Source organism: Plectropomus leopardus, chromosome 7, assembly GCF_026936395.1.
Source record: "Plectropomus leopardus strain MGB_pleo_1.0 chromosome 7, ASM2693639v1, whole genome shotgun sequence".
Taxonomy (NCBI): Eukaryota; Metazoa; Chordata; class Actinopteri; order Perciformes; family Serranidae; genus Plectropomus; species Plectropomus leopardus.
Genome location: NC_142182.1, coordinates 7,745,938 through 7,772,958, shown reverse-complemented (window position 1 = coordinate 7,772,958; position 27,021 = coordinate 7,745,938). Strand labels below are relative to the sequence as shown.

Sequence of the window (27,021 nt, the reverse complement as noted above, 5' to 3'; positions counted from 1 at the left end):
ACAGTTTTCAGTTCATTAATGCTGCTGCTTCTCCAGACTAAGTGGAGCTCCGTGTTTTGCTTTCCGGCTGCTGGTTAAAGTGGAGGTTGTTAACTCCGACATTACTTCAGCCCTGGAGGTCAACAAATCTCCCCTGTGCTCGCTGACCACAGTCAGGTAGCTGACACAAGAAATGTTAATATTAGCATCAACAGACACTTGACTTTTGACTGGCTTTATCCATATTACGTAATACTGATTGGGGATAACCCTGCCCGAATCAACCCAGCCTCAGGAAACTGTGAAAAAACTAAAATGACAATATTTCACATTTGGATTGAGGCTAATGTTTGATAATTTTTTTTAATGCTTTTTATTATGCATGTAAGACCCTAAATCACATATCAAGAAGGTTTTGGGTGATTTGGGTTCCAAGAGGCTTTAAATTTCAGTCGAAAAGTATAAAACAAAAGAGCCTTGTCTCGTTCTTTGTCTTATTTTTTAAATTATTATTTTTGGCCTTTATTAGATAGGACATCTATAACATGAAAGGGTTAAAGAGAGATTACATGCAGCAAAGGGCCGAGGGTGGAATCAAACCTGCGGCCGCTGCAGAGAGGACATAGCCTTTGTACATGGGGCGCCTGCTCTGCCAGGTGAGCTATTGGGCGCCCCATAGTCACGTTTTTGTTAAATTCTCTTCACAACCTAAGTAAAGACAGGAAGTTAGCTTCTTTCATTCTCTTCTTCTGTTTTTTTTTTTCTCACGCTGTCAGTCGTGACATTTCCTGCCTCGTCACTTCATATTTAGCCGATCAGGAAATGAAACTTGTTCCGCACTTGTCTGACTCCTGCTGTCTTTCATTCGGGCTCTGCACGTCAACCCCGACTCCTCTAGAGGGAAATTTCCAATTCCAGGGTTGACACTTCATCACGGGGGACAGTGTGTACTCTCCATCAGTGGGAAGATCCATCATTTGTCTCCTGCACAGGGGGGCTCACCACCTCCTGGTGAAAATCATTTCATGATGGGGTCGAGCCAAAACCTGTTTCTGTCAATTCAATCACGTAACTAGACAGAACTCCTAAAAGCACAAACCTCCATCAACACTAAACAATTCTCTCAACGTGCTGTTACGAAATTGATTTCCTGACCTTGAAGAGTTACTAATAGGGTCCAATTTCCATTAGTTCCATTTCAGCGATGAAATAATGACTGACATTTCCAATTTAGATCATCAGCGAAATTTACTCAATTCTTCCTTCTGTCCATCAAGTCTGTGCGTGTTTTTCGAGGTGCTGCTGACAGACTGGATCAAACAAACAGGGATGAAAAAACAAAAGCAGGAAGAAAAAAAGTATAACTGTTAGTGACACCGCATTCAGCCCATCAAAGGCTATTCTGAAGGATCTTTTATAAATTAGTTGTTTCGGCTGGTAAAAAATAAATGAATAGAACCAAAAATAATGGAATATATGGTCAGGGTTCATACACCAAGACCAAATACTCTCTGAAACAACCATCAATACTACTTATCGGTTCATTTTCGTGACTATATAATAGTTTTTTAAATATATATTATTTTAAAGAATAATGAATTCAGAACAGGGTTAGAAATAAATATTTAAATATAACTAAAGGACTGTTCATTATTAATGAGAAGGTAGGGGTGGTGCAAAAAGGGGGAGGCATGTCGAATATTTTTTATGCACCGGGGAGGGACTTGTGATTTTTATTTTGGCTTTAGTAGGGCATACAATGTTAAATGGATGTACTTTGCAGAATTTTGGCTTTATTTTCTTTAAAAAAAAAAATATTTTCAATTTATTTTTTCTGTAAAAATGTTAATTTTTTTACATGAAATAATTTAGGCTTTTTTTTTATGTTGGTGATTTTTTTTTTCTTAAAAAATGAATGGTTATTTTAGTATTGCTGCACCAATTTAAGGACAAATAGAATTTGCTCAACCTTCACAGTTGAGAGTCCGTCAGAAACAAGGACTTTGGATCAGGCCTGTCAGACCAACAGATGATGAGAAAAACTCAAGAGAAAGGAACACTTTCACATGTTCAGAGCATCACTCGTATGTTAGAGTGAACTCCTTCATGCTTAAATTGAACAGCAATCAACAGTGATGAGATTTAAAATAGGTGTTTCCAAAAACGTAACATTAGCCTGTACAATGTACTGCCTTTGTGACGAGGGGAGACTCCTGGAGACAGCTCAGCTATCACCGGCAAGCATTCATAGTCGTTTCAGCCTCTAGTGTGGAAGATAGTTTGTAAAATGAAGTATGTGTGGACAGAATTATTTTTTTAAGCAGAAGGGGAAATTATCAATTTTTAAAAATATCTGTAAATGTGCACACAGAGCTTGAGTCCGACTGCAGGTCACCTGTTCCTGCTGACAGTTTTAATCACTCTTGTACTGATAATGCAAACAAAATACACGCAAAACTAATTATCTGTGGAATAAAACACACTGTGTAGCTTCACATTAAGTTTGAAACCGGAGGGCGATCAGACATTATCATCAGATCTGTTTAGGCATTACCTCTGTGTACCTTCTCTTCGGCACATAAGCTACCAAAAAGGACTTAATATCTCAAAAACTCTGCATTTAAGACCGTCAGTGCAATAAGATGTCACTAGAGGTAAGTGAGAAATGATATTTCTTGCGTGTGTAATTGGGGTGAATGGACCCCTTTCAGAAATATCATTTTTCCTCTTTTCCCTTATTACACGCACTGCAGAGGTTGACTGGTCACCACATGGAGTAATTAAAATGCAGCACATTTCTTGTATTACACAACATCTGGAGTAAAGCATGCTCACACACAGATGTCTCCAGTCTACTGCAAGAAGCTAAATACCTGCACACTTCTGCATGTAGAATCCATGCTGTGAAATCCCCTACAGACACATAATGACACACGCACTTTACAAACCGCATTGCATGACACCCGACGGATTGTGTTCCGCCTGCACACATGAATGAGCTCTGACTATAAGAAGCGTTCTCATGTTAAAACGCTTTTGTACATCAAAGTGCTTCTCACATGAGACTGCCGGGAAATGTTTAACCTTCCTAAAACACACCAGCCAGGAAACATGCAACCTCTCACAGCCCCCACAGATTAGAAAAATACAAAGCGTGGCTAATTGGGATTATAAAAAAATCAATTTATCCAAGAGAGCTTCTGCCTACCCATATGATTTGTAACAGGGCCCTGCCATGCATAATGTACAAGCTGGGGAAATTTACAATCTGCATACGAAACCTCGCTCCCCCTCTCTGACTTCCAGTCTCTCTCGATATGCCTCACTCAAACGTGCGCACACACACACACACCCTCCAGAAATAGATTGATAACTCCAGAGTGCAGCTGAAAGGAGCTTCTTGTGTTTCATGCTATTATGTGTGTGATTGGGGGAGAAAGGCTGAGGTGCGTAACAGCTCTTATAATGTCAGGGATGTTTAGCCCGGATAGCTCGGTCACGGTCACAGAACAACGTGAGCCAGAGCTGTAACTGAGTCAATCATATCACTGGAGTTCATCTTCTTTGTGTAAAAAAACTGCTTCTTTGTGTTTCTGCCTGGCAACAGTGAAAAGAATAACAGCGCTGCCCGTAGAGACTTTAAACCTGCCAGCAGGCATCACTGCACAGTCTACCTGCAGTGAAGAAGAGTCTCTGAGGGGGCAGATGCGTCATAAACGACAAATATTGCACAACGATGGACAGCGCTGTGAGAAAAAAAAATCTAATTCCTATTATGAAATGTCTCTTTCTTGCAGCACAGCACCCTGTCATTAACAGGGAATATTTAATCAAGTTTTTCCTTCCAATGTCACAATATTCTCACGGTTGTAGTAGCCAAACTTCTATCCAATTTCTTTTTTTTCCTTTTCCTTGTGGGTGTGAAAAGCTCCGGCGGTGCATAATCAGGGAGGCTCAGAGAGAAGTACAGAGAGTGCAGCCGAGCGGAGCGATGCAAAACGAGCCACTGCTGCTTTAATGCTGCGAACATGTGAGGGGATGATGCAGTGCTCCCCCCCCCAGCCCCCGTCCGGCTCCTGGGACCACATGCAGGATCTTTGGCCTTGGATCAATTCCAGCCTTTCAGATGTGCTGCTACACCTCTGATCATCTGAGCTCTTCAGATAAAGGAAAAATATGGGGCAGCAGTGACGCAAAGAGGGACAGCTGAGGTCTGAGCATGAGCAGCTGGCATAAATTAAAGCTGCAACGTGAAACTTTTATCCTTGAGGCAGCAACAGTATTGATAGCACTGTTCTCCTCCCTCTTTATTCAGGTTGCTGCTCCAACTCCTGTCACTCATCTTGATGAAATGTCTGACGGCATCTAGCTTGAGGCTGAGGCAAGTAGCAACTGTGAAGCCTCCGAACGTGCTGCAGCCAAAAGCAATACTGAAACATTTAGCTTCACTCCACTGCTTTCTGTCTGCTCTGCATCCACGAGCTCCAACAACACATCCCACTGTTCTGAAAAATCCATGCAAATATGGAAATATACATTAAGTGAATGACTAATAATGCATACTACACTGGAAAAGTCTTGCTTCTCACTGATTGCAATGTGTCTATTATGCCTCGTTCAGACTACACAATATTTTTGTCTGTTACAATGGTCACTGTGTCAGATGAGCCAAAAGCGCAGTGTGATGTCTGTGGTGAAATCAAAGACACTTAAATACAAAGCAATGTAGAAGTATTAATCAAAAGAATATTTCCTAAGGAGAAGGGACGGCCTTTAGACGCAATATTAACATCAGACAGTGACATAATTACTTAATTACTTAATTACTGCCCTGTTTATTTTTTCTCCTTTACTGTTTTTTTATCCCGTATTTTAGGTAGATGGTCCTTGGAATTTTTTTGTTTAAATTTCTTTTATTTATTTTTTTGAAACTAACTAAACTGTTAACTCGAGCCAGTGACACTCACTTTCAGCCTGTCTTTAAAGAATAAGGCCAACATTAGTCAATATTAGTGTGTTAGTCCACCTCAACACTGTCTGACATTCTTAACTTTTCCTAAACACTCACCAACAAGCTCATTTTTACTGTTAATATTTGAACATGTGTTACAGATATTTATTTATTTTGTTTTAGTACTATTTCATTTATTTAATTTCCTTTTATTTGTGTTTTTATTGCTTTTGTTGTTTTTTTCATTTTTATTTGTATTATTTGATATTGACATTTTGCGTCCTGCATCATGCATTATTTGTCCTCTTGTTTTTTTACATAGTTTTGTCTCACTTGTGTTAGTTAGTCTGTTTGGCTTTCTGTTGTTGTATTGCCTTCTTTGTATCTCATTTCTGCTTTTCCACTTTGTAGACTGTTTTTAAAGGTTCTATATAAATAAAGTTATGATTATTATTTAGATACACAGTGTTCTTGTGAGTATTTATGGCAGCAGAGTATGTTGAATTGATTAAATAAAATGTCACCGTGTGCAACTGTGTGGTTCAGTATTGTGTTTTTTTTGGACAATAGTGGAGCTCAATGGCACACAGGAAGAAGAAATATCAGGCTTTGATGCACACGCCGTACTGCATTTGGATGCAAGATCAGTTCATTTTTGGTTTTGGTTTCTTTTTTTTAATAGAAGTAGTCGATAGTAAAAAACAAACCATCAGCAGCCTTAATTTTTACATTATAAAAAATTGCATCTTTACATTGTACAGCCTTGAATTTAAAAAGGATGATGACTTTTAGGTGTTTTATGTTAGTCATGTGACCACCTTGTTGCATATGAAATGAGATTATTGTTTCATTATTATTTTTATTATATATATATTATTATTGTTGTTATTGTTGTTACATTATTTATTGTGAATGTTTTCTGTATCAGTAACTGAAAAACTTTACTTTGACCGAACTTGTGGCTCAGAACTGCACTTTATTTTCCAATGTTTGGTGACATAACCTTCTTAATACCTCTAAAGAGACACAATTTGACACAAAACAAATTCAGCAGAAGTGAACCGTGGCTTCGGGAACCTTTTGGATTGAATCTCGGAAATGTTATTTACTTCGGCGCAGAGGAGGACACAGCGGAGCATGCTGCCATTCATTCAATTTGTCTGGTTTTCTAAACCGATGAACAGAGCAATCGTGTGTGAGTGAGAATCCTTATGAAGCCAAGTATCTGACACCAAATAAAGCAGGTTGTGGCACAGCGAGCGCACTCATCTGTCAACCATCATCAAAGTTCCCATCACGTCTGACAGTCGCCATGCATTAAACACGAGCTCAGCGCTTAAGTGCACCATGAACCTCGTGGAATTCACCACAATTACGAGTAAAATGCTAAAAAAAAATTGACGTGTGCAGGAGAATACACCGTAAAGGCATTCTCCTTTCACATTTAATAAATCTCTGCAGAGATAATATTTATGAATTTTATCCTTTTTATAATCCAATGCAACCCCCAGATTTGGTATGAGTCACTGTGACACAATTTTGCATCCAAATCAGCTTTAACGGTGTAAAAGCTCTGCATATCCAGGTCTCATCAAGTTCACTGTGTGTGACTATATGGATACGGAGCAGCAGCGTGCATAAAACACCATCTCGCTTCCAGTGTTTACTTTGAGCTGAGATTGTATGAACCCTGCAATCACGTGTGCGTCTGAATCTCTCTTCATTCTTTCGTTCTCTCTGCTACAGGCAGGTAACACAGCAGCTGTAATGCTGCTTTTCATCTGATGGATTGAGAGAAACTTTTTCTGGGTACAGACACTGAACTTTTAATCAGATTTCGAGAGCTCTCAGACGCCACAGGAGACAGAGAGGAGCCAGGCCGTACGGCACCTAATCAGCACAAACGATTGCTTCAATTGGCGACAGAAAATAAATGATAATCAGCAAAGGATTCATCAGCGACTCCGAGGAAACGCAAACTTAGTTTGTTAAGTTAATGGTTTTTTTATATATTTAATTATATTTACTTATTCTTTGATTAGAGAACTTAAAGCAGAATTTTGCAAAAGAGATGATGGAAAGATGCGGACAGGTTGTGACAAAAAATCCACGTTTGGAGCCCAAAAAGCTGCTGGAAAAACATTGACAGGTCGCTTCAAAACAACTATGTTTGGAGACCAAAAAGCGTCTGGAAAGACACAGAGAGGTCGCTACAAAACATCCACATTTGAAGCCTAACACGCTAATGGAAAGACACCAGCAGGTCGCTAAAACAACAACGTTTGAAGCCTAAAGAGCAGATGGAAAGACATGTACAGGTCGCTATACGAAACATCCACGTTTGGAGCCTAAAACAGAAATGCTGAGAAGCGGCTCTCTTCGTATTCTCTTCTGTTCCAAATTTACTGGAAGAAAGATGTGGGGGAAAAAAAGACAGTCTATCATGTTGCCACTTGCTCTTGTTAATTTTGAACAAATTAGTAACTGGCTGCAATCCAATCTTTTTACCTTCCTTGATCCCCAGAGTCCACTGGACGCCTCGGGTACATCTAAATTACGGCAAGAAATGCTATCATACTGCAAAACTGTTTGTAAAAGATGTCGAGCACGGGAAGAGGTGAAAAAAGGGTCACATTCATAATGATGTTTTATTCTAAGAAAACAACAGCAGTATGTGGTGAGTGACTCAGTGATGACCAGAGATTCGATGTTTAGCAGCTGGCAGGGTTTGAGTTCGCCACAAATCTACCAGTGTTTCAGAGAGTGTTTCATCTCTTCTGGTGTGTCATCTGACACTGATTATTAGGCAACAGACTCTAACCCGAGACTTACTCAGATGTTATTTCAATCCCTGACTGACAAACACAGACGCATAGTGAGAAAAGTACTAGCTGCAGATCTGTTCCCATGGTAACATGGACCATTAGATCTCAGCACTGTTTCCTGGCGTGAACAATGTGGAGCTCGCTTGTAGCTGTGACTGGTAACTTTTATAAAAAGAAGTTTTTGTCATATTTGATTACACCGTCACTATATGCTGACAGTAGTACAGGAGACAGAAAATCATGTTTTTCTGCCTCCTCATAGTGCCTCTTATGGTATTTGCAAGAATCCACTACAACTGGGACAAAAAAAAGAACCGAGAGGTCTTTAATGCAGCTGTTAATCATTTCTTTCAAACTGTGACTAAACTATCACATTAGGCAGCACTGATTAGGTATGAATCCAAGACTCTGTTGCTGCATTGCTTATCAGAAACCAATTTTATCGATTTTTTAGCTGTAAAATGAGTTATCATGGCGGCTGGGTCACATACTCTCACTGCTCATTTTTCACTGAACACGTCTTTACAGCCTCGCAGCGGTGGTGACACAACCGTAATGAAGTTTTTTTTACAGCCTGACATTAGCTTTTAGCAGCAGTTAGGCCTCAAAAATCCTGAAAGTTGTGTTATTTGTTAAGATTATCTTGCTGAACCAATAGCCAATGGAAAAATCCCATAAGCTTTTTGACAAGGAAACCAGAGCGACCATAACTTCCTGGTCAGCCTACAGAAAAACGCCATCCCTGCCGGACGCTGCTTTCAATTCAAAATGCTATTTGTTGCTGCAGATTTTAGAACTGGCAGTTAATGCTGTCCCATGAATACTCGGACCAATCAGACAAATCCCTATAAGCCCCACCACTAACGTTTCTGTAGTTTCAGAAAGTAAAGAACTACTCCCAAATCAGGGACTTTTTGGGGGGGTAAAATAATATTCCTGTAGTTTAACTTAGTGCCTGGTCACTGTCTAAACTAGGGGTCAACAGATTATTGACCTGGCTGATTATCACGGCAGATATTTGGCATTTTCTGTATCAGCATTTTATTTTTATGATTTACGATAAAATGAATGACAAAGTGTGTGTATTGCACTTAACCAACACCAGGGAAGGCAGTCTGCAAAATATGCAAAGAAACCTTTTTGTAAAACCTCAGGGAGATAATTTTATTTATTCATTTTTCATTTAAATTTTCACTGAACTCTATTTAAAAGGTTGCAGGAAACTTACTGCATGTGATGTTGAAAGGTTCAGTTTTGATTAAACATTTGCTAAAAGGCATTTAAGCAAAGTTTTGTGTTGGAATTCTAAATTTGGTCGACCCCTAACACAAACGCAATGAGTTCCTCAAAATATTCCTGAAAGCTCCTGCAGTTCGAGGGCTTGTTGACTGAGCATGACGGCGTCTGAAAACCTATAAAGAAAACACCTACACACACACACAAATACACACAGACTGTATATGCTGGCACACAGTAATGCTCACACAAACGCATACAAAACTCACACACACCGGCTAGGCATCAGCCTCCAAAACATCCTTTTTTGTTAAAAATGGAGATGGGGGAAAAAAATACGATAGAAATGTTTTCTCTCTAAAAGACCTGAAACAGCTGAATGCTTGAGTAACCAGGTAAGAGAGAGAAAATCAAATCTCCCCGAGCCATGCTATGGAAAAGCTCGCTCTTAAGTGGCACAGCAGCATGGTATAAAAGAGGATATGTTGTGTGTGAGCAGGCGATTTGCTCTGATTTAACTGGGGAGGCTGGGCAGATAAACTGTGTTTTTCCAAATACTTTGGCAATCTCCTCCTCATTCTGCATCTCTGTTTTCATTCTCAAATCTGCGCTTAACTAGGAAGTATGAATTCAATATATTACTGCTTATCATAGGGGCACAGTCTTTTTTTATCACCCTCAAATTACGCCCTGAGCACCGATGGCGTATAAGGTGCCGGAATTTCATTATTTTCCAATTTGAGAGTTAATAAGAAAGGTTGCTGCGGTGGTATACTGAGGGAGTCTTCTTCTGATGTTCTGACTCTCGGTGTACAAGTTCGCCAGTCAATCACTGAAATAATTATCCACAATATGAAACAGCAGCAAGCCAACGGAGCAGAAAGAAAACCAAAGATACTCAACTTTCTTTGCCCAGGGGCCACTTTTGCAAAATGACAGGAGGTCAGGGGCCAGTTGCAGTAGTCCCAAAAAGGTTACGTGTATGCAGGGGCATTTCTAGGATTTGAGGACATTCAGGGATTAGCCCTGACCTCTTTCGGGCGGTCCAGAGGATCCTCCCCTGGCGCTTTTTTGACCAGTTTAGATCCCTCTGTCCATTCCAAAGGACATCATTTTTCTAGGAAGTCTAGATCTGTGATTTGTGTTATCTGGCATCACTTAAATGCACAGCCGTATTTTAAGGGATGTCTTTAACCCAATCAAAGCATCCCAGGTCATCTAAAGTGGACTGCAATAGAGCCACGCCCCCTTTATTAACAAGCATGGCTGACCGTGAGGAAAGGAGGAAGCACAAGACACGTTTCAGTCTATTACTCATGTTGTTAAAGTACATAATTTATGTTTAAAACATTTTTAAAGTAAGTGAGATGTTACATTACTTAAAATTTCAAAAGAATCGTATGAAAGTTTTATAGCTTTTGCTCAGGATTTTTTCAAAAATATCCATCTATTGTAATGGATGGTGGATCTGAGTGTCACCAGAAAATTAATAAATAGAGGAAATATAGTTTAAATAGGGAAATGCTATTCGGATTTTCAGATTTTAATGCATCCTATGGATTTTTTTCACAGAATATTCATCTCTGTAGGTTTTCCACACACTATTGTATGGAAATACTTCAAAATTTGAGGGTATTTTCAGTCACAATGAAGAAAAACAATAAAAATGTATATGCACTGTGTGTGTGTGTATATATATATATATGTGTGTGTTTGTTCATATTTAATCATTTTTAATAACTGTTAATGTATAATAATTGTTAATATTTCATATTTTTGTTATTAATTAATACATATGTATCATCCTCTTTTAATGGTCTAGTTTTGGTATTATTTTATATGATCTTAATATCTTTTTATCAGTTCTGACTCACATGTCTTTGTATCCTTTATTGGTATATTCTTCATCTTAATTTTTATATTTTTAATAGATTTGTTTGGCTTTTATGCTCACACTTTATGCAGCACATTGTGCTCCCGCCTGGAATGAAATGTGCTACATAAAGAAAGTTTTGCTTGGTTACTTTTTTACACAGTGTGTTGAGGATTGATACATCGTGTTGTGGCATCAGATTAAGTTTGCCTAAGAAGTTTTAACTTGTTGTCCACCATAAAAGCAAATTATTTCAGTGGATAAAAGAGCAATCTCCATCATGTATTCAGTGCTACTTTGAGATCTAAAATATCTCCAAATAAATAGATTTCACGCTACTTTTGACAGTGAGGAGAAAAATTTCATGGAGATTTGAGAATCACTCATCACATCATTGCCACTTAAAAATAAAGGTGAACACACACTCTTTTCTTTTTTCTTTTTTGGTTTGGATGGTGGTTTACTTTTATTGCGACAGGCATATACACACAGACTTGTTAGCCAATATTTTTTTTACTTAATTTCATTTCATTGAGTCATTATAATTCAAGAAAGCTAATAGAAATTTTTAAAATGCAGCACTGCGTCTCACACGGATGTGGAAAAGTTGTGGAAATGTACCGAGTAAAACTGATCCATTATTCCTGGAAAGAGACAAGACATTTGACATTTAAAGTTTTCAAATGTCATCTTGGGTGCAGCCAGCACCAACACTGAAATTCAATTCACATCCAGTGTGAATGACCAATTTCTCCAAAAAAACATCCGCTAACTATCTCCATGGCTAGTTGCCAATAAGATCAAGTAAAAAAATCTTATTTGGGTGAACCGACCCTTTAATAGCCAGCAGCTTTTCTGAGCAGAATCTCTAGGATTGGATGCATTTACATCACAATTTTGTGGACATCGGCTTTTTGTAAAAGACGTTTTCTCACGTTTATACGGATGTCAGCTGTATGTCTGCACTCTCCTAAATATTAACTTGTTTTTAAGATCTTGTCAGGAACATAAATCAATCCAAACTGGACTACGTGCAGTCGTGGCCTCCTCGAAAGTTTACTCAAATGCAAATGACAAACAGTGACGCCTCCAGGTCGGCCGTGGTTGAGATTCATGCAGCAAGAAAGCAAAGTTTAAGCACCTTCTAGTGCTTTACCATTAACCCTTTCACACCTGGATCCTCATCTGTTGTCTTGTGCAACGTCCAGATGCCTTTCACAAACATTTACACCTCTGACACCTGAGAAAATTGTTTTGATTTCTTCAGAAAACACAGAAAAAAAACATAATTAGACACTTGACAAGATATGTCAAAAAGGTGACAAAAAACATGACCAGGAAACTGGCAAGCAGGATTATTTATTATTATTATGTATTTATTCTATTTATCAAAAAACGAGGGGAAATATTTTTATAATTCTTATCATTGTATATTGAAATGTATTTTTCAGATGTATATCAATATATCTATATCTAGGCCTATATCTATATCCATGTGTATCTAGATAGATAGATAAATAGACTCTTATTTGTTGTTTTTGTTCTTTATGTTTTACTTTTTTTATTTTGCTTTTTTTCAGGTCATTTTCTTGTTACTTTCTACTAATTTCTTGCTTATTTTGGGGGTTATTTTCTTCTTATGTTGCACATTGCCTTCTTCCGTTGTTTTTGAAAGAAATCATGCCAATTTGCTCAGGTTTCAAATGGTTAATTAAATGCATCTAAAACACATCAAGGAATCAAATAATTCACAATCACACAAAATATAGCAAAACCTTGTCAAAACAGGCTTTTGGCTGGCGTTGTTAAATCAAAAATATAGCAAAACCAGTCTGTTTACTGAAGTACAAGAATGTCTTGTCCTTCGTAGTGCTGTCGTCAAAGAAATAAATATGTAAACGTCTTTGTTGCTATTTTTATGTTTTCCTCGGCTGGCAGTGAAGACACGGAGATCATCAATTATTAATCCGTGCCGACTATGAAACGTCCCCTATGGATCATGTTCGAGGTTGACGACCTCGGGGCTCATTTCTCCATGAATGAATAAAAAGTTTCCCTCCTTAATGCAAAGAAACAGCCGTGGTGAGCGCGCTGTGGCCGCGCGGCGCAGCGCTGCGGTTCACCGTGCGCTCCGGCTGCGTGTTTTGGGGACGTGACATCGGTTTAAAGGCCTGTGTGCCACTACGGGGATTATTTAAATACACCATAGTACGTATAAAAAAACGCTGTCAGGACAACAAACCCTGCAGGAATCACCAAAAACAACCACAGACGCATGAAAATGACGGGCATATCTTATGCAACACAGCTGTTGTTTTTAGATCGCTGATTAAAAACAGGATGAAATCTTCCACGCTGATCTTCTTAACTGGCTATTAAAGAGCTGAATTCATAATGTAATAAATTGGATGGAGACTATAAGTCAGAGCATTCAGCGCCACTCAGGCTGCCGTTTATGTGGTGTTTAGGGTTTATTTGATTTTAAGGAATAAAGGACTCTTACAGGTTGGATAATAACAGCATCAGTGTCTTACCGTCAGCGGCCAAGGAGCTCTGCAGCATCAGCATCAGCACCGCGCCGACGCTCACCAACCACCGGGCCAGCATCCCATCCAGCGCCCGCGTCCTCCTCCCGTTCCTCGGCGAACACACGGTCACCATCCCCGCATCCAGGATCCATGCCGCCGGAGAGGAAGAGCCGCGGTCTCCTTTATTCTTCACCCCTCCAACCCCGGGGCCACTGCTGCCGCTGCTGGAGAGGAGCGCATGTTTTGGAGCCATTGGTCAACCAATTAATCCTGAATGGAAAACATCTAACTGCGCTGCTTTGGTGAAAGGCATCCGATCAACGCGCCCCCGGTGCGGACAAGCGGGGCTCCGCTCTCCATGAGCCTGCTGGAGGCTGCGGGGATCGATACGGACACAAAGACGGGGCTTATTGTTGCTTCGGCGCGTCTCGCTGTCTCTGTTTCTGTGTGTGAAGTCTGATGTCCCTACTGCGACCGCAAAGCGCTCTCCATCTCTGCTGGCAGCTGCATCAATACGCGCACACAGAAGCGGAAACAGCTGATGCTGCCTTCAAAATAAAAGCGTTCAATTTGTCAGGAAGTAGCCTACATTTGGCATGGTGTGGTTAACCCTCGGCAAAATGGCTTGATCGCTTACAAAAACATAAATAAATAAACACAAAAATAAATTACACATCAATTAAAAAGTACAAGAAAATTACCCGAAAATGATAATAGTAGTAGATGAAAGTTTTTTTTAATAATTTTCTAAATCTAAGAAATTGTTGCAGTTTGAGGAATATTTCTTACAAAGTCGCTCACTGGCATTTTCCCAAACTTCTTAAAAGAAAAAGGAAATAAAACTCTAGTTTAAAATTATACTTATTATGTAAAATAACTCTAAATATATCATTACAATATATGGTTCTCTGGAAATTTTTTCCTAGCTTTTTAAAAATAATTCTTACAGTTCGCAGAACATTTCTTAAGAAATTGCTCATTAGCTTTTGTCCAATGTTTCTGAAAGAAATCACATCAATTTCCCTTTGAACATATAATTACGATATATTAATCTCGATATAACCCAGATTAAAAGGGGCACTGCATTGATTTTGCACAGACAAGTTAGTTTCTGGGCCGAAATGAGCTCTGCAAGTCATCCTGTTACCATTTCAGTCCCTGTGGCTCTGTGCAGAGGCAGATGTAAGGAGATTGTGATTATTGTGATAAAGTTATTAGTATTGTCTGGGTTTAGAAACTGCAAAATTCTTAAAACAATGTTGTGACAAACTGGGGCGCAGAGTTTGAAAGACGTCGGAGTTTTCCAATAACCCCCCCTGGAGCACTGTCCGGCTTTTTGAGGACAATTTGACACAGCGGCCAAACCTTAAATTACCTGCATTTTACTGCCCATGAAAAAAAGGTAAATTAAAAAATAAATCACATGAACTTACCTCTGTCACTGATGCACACACTAAAAGTACGCTGTTTGCAGGTGACGGTCTCTCTGTGTGTCGGCCAGCCAACAAACATTCATAATGCATCCATGCAACAAAAACACACAACCTTAGGAGCCGGCGGTGGCGCGCTTTGGACTTTTCACCGGAACTTCCGCGGTGATGACGTCACAGCTCACCTGACCCCACTACCTGTCTGCATCGTTTTCGTGACATGGATCCTAAAACAGCACTGAAATTACCCACAGAATTCTTAAATTATCCTATATTAACCAAAACCAGTGATGTTCAACTTACGGCCCGTGGGGCCAAATCTGGCGACCAGCAGGGTCCCAGATGGCCCTTTTAGAATATATCAGTTGCCAGAGTGCATGAAACAGCATCAAAATGCAGCTTGTTCATTAAAAAAAACGCTAATGAATGAATTATTTTAAGATACAGAAAAATGTCCATAGAGCAATTATATATCTATTTGTTTGTTTATTTGTTTGTTTGTTTGTTTTTACTTACTTACTTATTATTGTAAATAAATATACAGTTTAAAACATTAATGTTACCATTTGATGAACTGTACCAGATTATAGCTTAGAGCTAATTTGCATCTGCAGACTCATAATAATATATTTATATAAAAACAGACAAGAGCTTATGAAAAAATAATAATAATTACAGAATTAGGACATTTTTTTCACAGTTTTTCTGGTAATTGTTTGTTTTTGTGGGGTTGTGTTTTTTGTTTTTTTGTTTTTTGTTTTTAAGTGTCCTAGTAATTTTCTGTTTTGTTTTGTTTTGTTTTGTTTTGTTTTGTTGTTTTATTTTATTTGCTTTGGCTCATTTCTTGCTAATTTCTGTGTGCCATTCATTGCTCATTGCCTTCTTGTTTTGGAAAGAAATCAAGCCAATTTAACTTGGTTTCAAAGGGTTAATTAGCCTACGCTGTGAAAAATTAATAGTACACTCTTCACGTCTTCCTTGTTTTTCCTGGGTAAACTGCTTCACTTCCGGTCTTGTTCGGGCTGAATATTTCCAACTTGACGCAGCTCAGCAGGTAGAAACAGCCTGCGTGTTTGGTTTAATTATGGTGAAAACGATACGAGCTGACTGGTCATGACGGTCCAACTAATTAGCTCCCCCACCTCTTAAAAATAAATAAAAAAATAAATAAAAAAGAGGTGAGAGACACGATAACTCACTTGTGTCTCTCTGTCCTCTTTAATGGACACGAAGAAGCTCTCTGTATCATTAAAGGAATCAAAAATCCGGGTGTCTCGCAGTGACGCTGCTCTGCTGCTGGAGATGTTTTGGCTGATCTGAGTTGAGCAGGAGGCGGCGGCCCCTGCTGGGAGCTGAGGGCAGAGCCGCGCTGCCTGCACACAGTCACACAAGTAGGCAGCCACACCGGGGAAATACACTCATCATTAGACCTGCTCCCATTGAGTCCAATTTACTGTAGGAGAAATAACAGTGAAATCATTATTTTACGGCTCAGACACTCCCTGGGGCTCTAAATGCGTAAACACTGTGTTATGTCATCAACATGCATTAGCCTAAACCTGCACAGAGGGAGGCTTATGAGAAGTTATTTGACTGGCTTGTTGCATAAATTTTAGATTACAAAATTAACTTTGCTGACACCAAAAGCTATGGAAGAATATTATGGCCAGACGAGCCTATAAGGGGGGGAAATCAGTCAAGAAATGAGTCAAAACGTTGAGAGAAGTCTTTTGTATAAGTGCCAAGCATAAGACAGAATAAATCAACGTACAGGTATAACTATCAATAACATCCGTCTGAATCAAGTGGCAACTTTACCACACATAGCCAATTCTCAGAATGACCACATTGTTTATTGCTTGTATCAAAGTATTGAAATTTATTGTACCACCTTCGGCGAGGTGAAGCCCATTTGGGTTTCTAACCTGTCGGACATCTGTTTTTCAGTATTCTCTTTTACATTTTTTACTGTTTTTAATGAAAGGAAATTTAAAAAACAAACAGAAACAAACTTTCAAGGCTGAAAAATGAAGCCAAGGCGCCAAAAACTGCAGTTTATCAAATGTCCACTTGAGGCTGGCTCCTAAACAGCGTAAATCCCCATAAAGAGCCCAAGCCGACATGGAAATTAGCGTCACCCTGGTATCCTCGTCAAAAAGTCTATGAAATTTTTCCATTGGATTTTGGATTAAAGCGGAAAATAAACTCTAATTATGACACATTCACGTTTTGTTCAGCAAGATAATCTCCACAGATCACCACTTTCAGGATTTTTGAAGCCTGAATGCAATCCCAAAAAGTAAAAAGCTAACGTTAGGCTATTAACCCTTTGAAACTTGGAAGCTTATTGGTTTGATTTCTTCTTGAAAATATGGGGGGAAAAGGGCAATGAGCAACTTGGCAGGAAATGTCCTGCAAGTTGCAAGATTTTGTAGATTTATAAAATAATTTTTGAAAAAAAGCTAGGGAAAAGTGTCCAGAAAACCCATTTTAAATCATCATAATTAGTAAGAACAACAATAAGAATATATTTTGTATTCACAAGGTCAAAACAATACAAGCCGTTAATGTTGTAATTTGTGACTTTAATCTCAGAGAATATTCACGTTTTTATCTCAAATTTTACAACCTAAGTTTAATTAGGGGGAGAAAAAGACAAATCATAACAGCTTCTTAAGAGATGATTTATTCGCAGTCATTAGTTGCTAAAAATGTCTGAACAACAGGACCTGGGAACCTCTCAGGGAAAAGCAGCCTAGAAGTTCTCCGCTGAGAGTGAATCACCATTTTATGACATTCAGAACAACAGCCTATAAAATAAACTGCTGGTTTTATAGTTTTCCTCAGTAGTTCTGGTGAACAGACAAAACATTCATGAGAGACTGACAGGCCGCTGCTGAAACGATGCAGGAAAAACTAAACACAGAGTATGGTGGCACTTGTATGACAAACTTGTTGTTCACCTGTAAAGTCCCAACGACCTCAGGCAGCCTGTATGAAGTCTGCAACAAAACCCCAAACATAGCACTTGCTGCAGCTTGTTAAACTCATTTTTTTAGTGCACAGCAGAGGACGGTTAGAGTTCTTGTTTTGCAAATAATGAGTCTCCAGTCTTTGCTCTAGAGTGCCAAGTCAAGACTCCTGGATCCTAAACTGTCAGTTTCGAGTCCCAAAACAAGTCAGAACAGAACTACTATTAATTAAGCATTGTCTCTCTATGTTAATATAAGCATTAATATTTTCATCCAATTAACCCTTCAAAACCCAGAGTGAAATCAATTTTCTTAAAATGTTTTTGAACACCTCCCACAAGTATTTAAACCTTTGAACCCTGAGCAAGCTGGTGCAATTTCTTACAGAAATACTGGAAGAAAGGCAATGACCAACTTGGTAAGAAATGTTCCAAAAATTGCAAGAAATTAGCAAACTGATATTTTTTTATTTAAAAAAACAAAAAAGTTAAAAAAAAAAAACAGGGGAAAATGTCTAGGGTATAAAAACTATATTACATAAGTATTTTAATTCAGTAATATAATTTAATATGTAACATTTAATATAATATTATGACAATATAATAACATCATTTTAATTGTTTGTTTTTTTAAAATGTTTTTTTAAATTATTTTTCAGGTAATTTTCCTGGAACTTTTTTACTAAATTCTTGCTAATTTTCATTAGTCATTTCTTCATTCATTGCTCCTCCTTTTCTGTTTGAGAAAGAGGTAACTCGCTGGCCGGTTTTCTTCAACAAACCCAGAGTTTGTCTCTGTTTCGTCCCTCTGACAGAGCCAGCACGAGCCAAACACACTGTTTCATTTCCTCATTGATTGAGTCCATATCAAAGTGGGGATGGAAGTGCATTGATTAGCTGAGATTTACCATTTAAAACCTGAATTAACATCAGATTTCTTGTGCTGCATTTAGATGCTTTTCACATGCTATTTAACCCTTTGAAATCTGAGCAATTTGATTTGACCTCTTTCGATTACACGCAGTGAAAGGCAATGAGCAACAACAAATGCCCCACCAATTTCAAGAGTAAAAAGTTATAAAATGTGACAAGAAAATGACCTGAAAATTAGTTTAAGGAAAGGGGAGAATTAAAAAAAAATTTAGAAATCTATAATTATAATTATTATGATTGCATATTAAAAATTATGTCTGAGAAAAAGTATCTTTATCTGCGGTAGATAATATACCGACTATGGATCAGTGCCCCATACAGGTTCACCTCAAAAAATTTGAACCATCTTTTTAATTTCATGACTCAGGCTCTCAAATAAAATAAAATAAAATAAATTAAATGGGCACATTCTATGTACAGGCCTACTAATAAATGACATGACGACATCATTGCATTTAATTCATGTTTTTTTTTAATTATTTCAGGATGTGTGCGTATATATAAATATTTCCTTTTTTCTTTTACACTTTGTACTGTGTTCTATATATATCTTGGGTTTTTTATTGGATTAATGTTTACTGACTGATTACTTTTCCTGCTCTTTGTTGTCATTAACTTTTATTGTATTTTTCCATAAATGTTAATTCAGGGGTTATGTTTTTCTTCGTGTTCATTTGTTTTCAAATTGAGAGGGGTCCATTTGTACAGGCTGATGGCTTCTTGACTTTTTCTGACATATTTTTTATTTTTTTATTCATCTGGGTTTTATGCAGTTTTTAATTGTGTGCAAACAAATTAAACCAATACAAAAGAAATGAATCATAATCTTGCTGAGCTATGGTCATTTATATCTTCGTGTTTACTGAATTAAGAGGGTGGCTCTGCCTTTTACTTACCTGTTGCCATGGTGAACCATATTATCAGAGCTCTATTGATGACTGCTTTTATTTACAGCACACCAGCTGAACTCAGAGTGACCAAACTCAGAGGTGATTTAACAAACTCTGTTCAGCTTCTCTGAAACCGAAAACTCATTTTTCCATCTCAGACTTCATCAACTCGGAGTTCAGAGTTTGTTTCTGAAACAGGCCGCTGTATGTAACACACGTGTCAATAAAAATGACAGAAACTGAAGCAAAAGATCTTTTTTAATTCAAAGTGAATCTTAACATAGTACACCATCAATTCATAATTTGACACTCACCAAGAAGAGTCACCAAGAAGGAACCCGCTTTTTGTGACAAAGTACATAAGGCTTGGTCACATTGAAACTCACTGAGAACTAGAGGGGGGAAAAGAAAACGACCGCAAACTAGTAAGACACACATTATTACATCCAAACAATAATCATTTTCCCAGTCCTCATATTGTTGTATATTGCACAGTGCAGTTGCTACATGTCAAACTAGTGTAGCATTTAAGAAAATAAAATCAAAAAAAAAAAAATCATAAAGCCACACAGATCTACACATATTTAGAACAGTAACAGTTTCAATTTAGCAATCATGTCTACAAATTTGTGTCTAAATACAATAACCCAATGATAAGATGGTACAAAATCTACCTAAAACGTGTTTTAGGAGTCAAAATTGCGCAGTTTATTTCTCAGCCCAGGACCCAAATGAGATGTTCAGACCCATGCTTATTACCTTTTGTCTTGTGAAGGCCCCCAAAAAAGCAGGATTTACCGCCTGAAACTAGACTACAACCTAAAATCTTAAGTATAGATGAACATAGACTGGACCTTGCATATTGCCGTATCCAAAATATTACCCCGTTTTTTGTTAAAACAGTCTATGGCCTGCTTTGTTACTTAAGGCTGCTGGGCTCTGTGTGCTTGTTGAGTTTTCGATGTGGGACTGTGTGACCCTCGGGTGACTTTGATTACGCAACTGTCACGACTGCATGGTGGCCGGATTATCTGTCCCAGGCAATCAACCCAAAGTGGTCGGGGATTACAGCGTGGGACATCACTGAGGTGTGTTCATCTCATCGCAGGTGCTGAGCTGACAAAGAATAGAGCCACACAGGAAGCGACGAGAGGCTGCACAGCACAGGATTTAGATTTTTTTTTTTTTAAATCCTTTAAGTGAAGTACATATTACTGTGCCATGACACACACCTATCAGTTATGATTTTATGCTGTACTGAGAGCTGAACAGTGCGTCCTCTCGCTTGTCTAAGCATCGGCAACACAGTAGCAGATTGGACGAGTACACACAATACACCCATAAGCAACATAGCAAAATCATTATTATGTAATACATTAAGTAGAGAAGCACCATGACAAAAAAATATCTGTTCAGTTTCTTGTCATAACCAGATTTTTTTCTCATTTTTACATTAGGAGATATTTTATTGTACTTTCAGATGGCAAATTCAGTCTTTCAGTGTTTTTTAGTGTGTCCCCTCTCTAAATTCGGAGGTTTTTGCTGGTCAGTGAACACAGCGGAGGCGGAGCTCTCCACAAGTTCGGGTTTTTTTTAGCAGCGGTTTGTGTCTCGCAGGGTGGATATTAGATCCAGGGTTCCCACACATTAAGAAGTTTAAAATGTGTAGGCCTATATAGCGTTACAGCCACACATCATTAAAAGTATTTTACGGAAAAGCAAACTCATTGGCGTTTATTATCTTTACTCGCAAGTTACACATTCCTGCTGCCAATTAGCTGCATACGCCAAAAGACGGGACATGTTTGGGGATTAAGAACATATTTTTTTTAAATAGCTAAAACAATGTATATTCAAAACTTTTCCAAAACAGTTCTAGGCCTTTATAATTTCTGGAGGAATTTCATGACCGTGGGAAACTTGGAATACAAACATTTAGACCAAATGGTTAAGTTTCACTTTCAAGGTGCCTTTTGTTCTGCTGCTCTGTCTGTGCCCAGAGTATATTCTCCACTCCGAGATTGATTGATTGATTTCAACAGCTCACCATTTGAACATCTAGCTCCAAAAATAGAAAATCTATTTGTGGTGGTAGATGTTTTAATCATGGCAGGCTGCCACAAATAAATAATTATGTGGGAAATCCTGAAAATTATGTGTTATATTGCTTTATCTTGTTATATCCCTCCAAAAAAAATTCTTATAATTTCATAAATCAGAATCTTAGCAAATATAAAATCATGCTATAACAAGAAACTGAAAACAAAGATTAAATGTTTTTGTTATGGTGGCAGAAATACACTGCCTTAGCTGAGGATGGGACAACTTTGGACCTAAACTTTGAGTGTGATTGATGAATAAAGCATTTTTCAAGAACCCCTCAACTAAAACACATCATGATATCTCCCTATGGTAATAGCTGCATACAAGAACTATCAACATCCAGATCACACGATGAGAGAAAACGCTGTGTAGCCATCAGAAATGCAACAAATAACTCATTTGCAAACCAAAAACAGATGTTTCGAGTTCCACAAATACATTCACGGTGTGAGAATAAAGCTTTGCATTTGTGTATATTCAGGCCCAATGATTTTGAGTACTGCACTGTGTTCTTTGTGAGCGCAATAACACACTTCCCTGACTTGTACTTTCTTAGGATTCTGTAAAAAAAAAAAAAAAAAGAGATTGTTTCCAGACCTCGTCTTAGTCTAACAAACAAACAACTTTGGGGTTTCATGATGTGAAAATAGGAGCTGATCCCCTTTGAAGGAACTAGTCTACATATTTCCGACTGCTTTGATATCAATGCAAAACGTCATCTGTCAGCCACTTTGTTTGAAGAAAGGCACTAGTTGTACAGTACGAAGAGTTGCAAATACAGTCCGATAACGGAAACAAAAGCCGTGTCATCAGAAAGAAAACGAGAGAAACGATAATACATCAACGACACACCGGTTACAGAATCCAACAGTGAACCCAGCCTACGTTTGAAATACTGATGCTAAATGCACACGCACAAACACACAAACACACACACACATCAAAAAGCAACAGAATAAAAAAAAAAAGAAAACTGATAACTTCCATTACAGCAGTTTACAATCACTTCAAAACAACAAAGCTAATATACAGAGGCACTAGCATATAGGAATAGCATTCAATATACTATATAAAATAAACCCCACTTCTATTGTATCTAGTCATCAGAACTACAATACAAAAGAGAGAATGCAGGCTAGAATGAGATTATTCCTCTAAATTCACAGCTACGAAGTGGCAGATAATCAGTACATAGCAGCTTATTATCTATACATTCCAAATGCAATTTGCCAAACATAGCTCAGAAAAATAAAACCTCAACCTCATTTTTTAAAATAGAGATCTCACAATATATTCCAATGTTGGTAACTGCAACAGTATGCTGGAGGTGAAAAGGAGAAATAGTATCGACCATGCTTCAGAAATGATTAACGAACAGTCTTTGGTGCTGATTGGAGTAAAATACCAGCTGATATGACGACAGGTAAAGACGCAGCTCTACTACACACTGGAAATCAAAACACACACACACACACACACACACACACACACACACACACACACACACACACACACACACACACACACACAGGAAAAATATCAAGGCTATGCATCCACCCTGAAGGAATGTATCAAAACTGACAAGAGGCTTCAATACATGGACAAAAAAAAAGGTTCGTTTCACACAAATATTTGAAACAATTACCGATACACCTCTAACACTCAATAGCCCAGCAATGATACTGTAAGTTGATAGATTATTTCAAACACTGAGAAGCATTTAAAAGTAAAAACATTAAAGTCTATGCCACTCCCAAAAAACTAAAATGCATTAATGCAAGTCTAGCCTAAATGCAAAATAATAATAACACAGCAACCCAGAGGCTATCTAGATTGTATTGCAGTTACAGTAAACAGTGACAATACTGTTATGAATTAAGTACTATAGTGAATAGAAATCGATTATCAAAATATCAAATCACTCTTTATGTACATAAAAAGCTCATTCAGTCAAAGCCCTAAGTGTGCAGCCTCTAGCTAAAGTAAATCCATACTCTGAGTTAGAAAGCAAACTGAAGTCCAACATTTGCCAATATTAAAACATAACCACAAGCATTACTTATCCAATAAGCCCATCGTGTTCAGAGTCCAAAGGTTAAGTGCTGCAAGCCCGTTTTAATTTACAATCCATAAGCTCCTGAAGTTAACGTCATAGACTCTGGTTTTAAGGCACTAGGCGATGGCAGCAGTAACGTCTGCCTCAAACAAAGACAGGAGCGTTCGATCCTGGTTAATACAGACTGGGATGGCTTAACGAACACATCTGACCGGCTAGCACATGCTACAAGGCAACAAAGATAAAGGGTAAGGTGGGGCTGAGCACCCTGACAGCAACAACAACGACAAATGATTTCCAGCCACTAATTAGATTCTCTGAACACGACTCAAAACAACGAACGACGGGAGGTAATGTGCAAAGGACACATTCTTAATTAAAATTTCCTTATCGGTATAATTTGTGATTTCATCCACTCTCGTGACGCTCTCTCCTAAAGCTTTGCGGTTTTGACCGATCGTTGTTTTCTCCATTGGCTCACATGATTTCGCAAAAGTCTTTCAGAGCTGAAGTTGACGATCAAACACTATCACTGACTTTTGACGTCCAGATTACAGAGACAGAATTAGTCCTCACCACCATAAAACATCTTCAGCGTTACTTTGTCATTCTCGATCCCCTATGATACATATGATATATGTTATCCATCCTCCACCTTGTTAACCATATTTTCTTCTTCCTCATCACAAGTGTCCGTTTTGTGCTCTGCTGCTAGCTCTACCTGCCCAGGTCGCAGCCCCCGTCCATTTACCGTTGCCCTTCCTCACCAGAAGGTAGTGCTGCGGCCCCGTCCTGCTCCTCAGATATAGGAGAACTGGGGGTGGTGGCTGAGCTTGGTGGGGCTCAGAGGGAAGCCTGTGTAGGGGGCCGGGGAGGCCATGTAGGGGTGAGGAGGGGGGAAGGGAGGCTTGAACTGGTGGGGGTGGTGGGCATAGCTGGGCTGGTGATGCGGGTGCATAGTCGGGGAGGGAGGAGCCTGTGCGGGTGGGGAGCGGGGTGTCCAGGGTGGTGGGGGTGGGTGCTGATGCCCAGGGTCACCTGGTGAACTATAGCGCCTCCTTGTGGGTGGGAGAGACCGTAGCTGTGCTGGAGGAGCGGCGGAGGAGGAGGGCGAGAGGGCAGGATGGGGTGGGGGTGGTGAGCGGCGGGGAGGGGGGCGTTGGGAGGGTACGACAGCAGGGTGTGTGTGGGCAGGCCTTGGGTATGTGTGTGCGGGGCGGCCGAATTGTGCGTGGGGCTGCTGTGCGGCAGGTGTGTGAAGGTGTGTGTGTGGACAGTGGGGGGGATGTAGGCGTGTGGTCGCAGCGGCCCGTAGTTGCCGTTCCACTCTTTGTTGCTGTGGTTTGAACCGTACTGCTGCACCTGAGGAAGAGAACAGAAAAGCTCAAGACCTGCAGGCCGTTTAACCCTTAGGGCCCGCTTTAACATTACACACCCGTATCGCTCTGTGCACAAAATGCGCTTTTTAAAATTATTAAAAAGTATTAAACATTTATATGGTTTTCTACTTTCATTGAGTTTATTTTTTTAACCAACATCAGATCTAATCAGAAATATCAAATTTCATTCATTTTCAGAATTTTAACCCTTTAAATACCAGGTTTTTGTCACAATGCTACTAAGTTATTAAATGAAAAAAAAACCAAAAAACTTCAATATACTACATGCAAAGTAGATCTTTTCTTAGAATTATCACATCCTGGGATATGTCAATGATTTGCAACACTGATTGTGACCATGCACCTAGTGGAAATAGCATGAATTTTCTCCAGATGCCAAATATGGTAAAAATTACAGATGGAAAATAGTAAAAATGACAAATTCCAAGGCAGAATCCCAAAATGACACCAAGAAATAATACAATGCATGTTTTTATGCTTTGATGGCTGTGGGATCAAAAACTGCAGATTGAATGCATTTCTTTGGCGTTTTTTTGCATTTAACAGTATGAATGTAACAATCTTGTTTTCATAGTGTATTTCAGACTTATTCTAAGAGCAGAGCTAGAAATTCCAAGATTAAACAAAATTGCCAAAATGTATACCATATGCATGGGCACAATGACCAAAAAATGCAGAAGGAAAAGCACTTAAAATTTTCACCACAGCAGAAAAGACAAACCTCATACATCAAAAACATATGACTCAAGACATTTTAATCAAGCCCGTAATGAGAGGAGACCAGAATACCATTTATTGTATTAGAACAGCTATAAAACTACCCAAATGTGCTGCCGCTCTGACAAAAAAGTCCTAGAGCTCTGCTGCAAAGCACACAAAATCCTATTAATATTCACCAATGGATTTTAAAGTGTCTTGCTTCTGCATAATCCCCATATATTTCAAGAGGAAGGAAAAGAACTGAACTGACCTGTCCAAAGCCCAGAGGGTGCTGCTGCGGCTGCTGCCCGGTCAGTTTTTGCTGGCGGGACAGGAGGGGGGCGGATGGGAGGAGGGGGACGGAGGAGGGAGTGCTCTGTTGTCCTGCGAAACTGCAGCGCCCTTTGGACCGGGACCAAGACTCTAAGACTGGAATAGAGAAAAGACACCAATGAGTCAGGCAAGGACATAGATTTACTGCAAAAATAGATAGCAGGATTAGTCCACATGAACCTGCAAGACTTCAAACAACAAACAAGCATGCATAGCAGAGAGGGAATAGATTCAGGTTCATCTGTTGAATGCAGAGAATATGAAAGGTGTTCCTTAAGACATACACTGCCGGTGAGAACTTAAGTCGGACATCTCTCCAACATTCTGCAAGTCAGACCAAAACAATCTAGCACCACACGTAAAAGTATGTTTTCGTAATGCTGGACCTCATTCATGAATCTAATGTGAAAACCAGCGCAGATCCGAGCAGAGAAATCATCCGATGATAGGGTTCATGTGTGATTCATGAAACATACTTATCTCGCCAGTCACCACGTACAAATGAGCAGGTGTTGATAAATGTGGCCACTGAAAACAATCGTCATTTACATATCCCGCCCCAATGTATTCTGGGTTTAGAGGCCTTGCCCCCAAGAGTTTACGACATGAAGGGGCGTAATACGGCCAAGAATAGAAACTTCTCTGAGCTAGAAATGGAAATGCTGACATCCAAGGTCCAATTTAACAAACTGGTTCTGTTTGGCAGCCTGAAAGTTTAATCAAAGGAGTCGGAAAAACGTAGTATGGAAAGAAAACGATGCTGCGGTCCACAGTGTTGCAGTGGGACAATATTGAAGTTATACATCCATGATAT

The 27,021-nt window shown here is 39.0% G+C and overlaps 2 protein-coding genes across 6 annotated transcripts in view; both read right to left on the bottom strand.

Moving 5' to 3' along the window:
* kiaa1549la (KIAA1549-like a) overlaps positions 1-15,091 on the bottom strand; it is a 121,017-nt gene extending 105,926 nt beyond the window's left edge. Inside the window, exons 1-2 of one of the 5 annotated variants that reach the window (XM_042495435.2) lie at positions 14,826-15,091; positions 13,399-13,766 (exon numbers count right to left, since the gene is read on the bottom strand). In XM_042495435.2, the coding sequence (XP_042351369.1) occupies positions 13,399-13,645 (247 nt within the window). In that variant the 5' untranslated portion in view covers positions 13,646-13,766; positions 14,826-15,091. Of the gene's footprint in view, positions 1-13,398; positions 14,054-14,825 lie in introns of those variants that run through there. The other 4 variants (XM_088079783.1, XM_088079784.1, XM_088079780.1 and 1 more) reach the window with 4 other exon arrangements.
* Positions 15,092-19,856: 4,765 nt separating this feature from the next.
* Positions 19,857-27,021, bottom strand: part of LOC121950195 (homeodomain-interacting protein kinase 3-like) — a 39,565-nt gene continuing 32,400 nt past the window's right edge. Inside the window, 3 exon segments of the mRNA XM_042496120.2 lie at positions 19,857-24,747; positions 24,750-25,137; positions 26,146-26,303. Coding sequence (XP_042352054.2) covers positions 24,575-24,747; positions 24,750-25,137; positions 26,146-26,303 — 719 coding nt within the window. The 3' untranslated portion in view covers positions 19,857-24,574.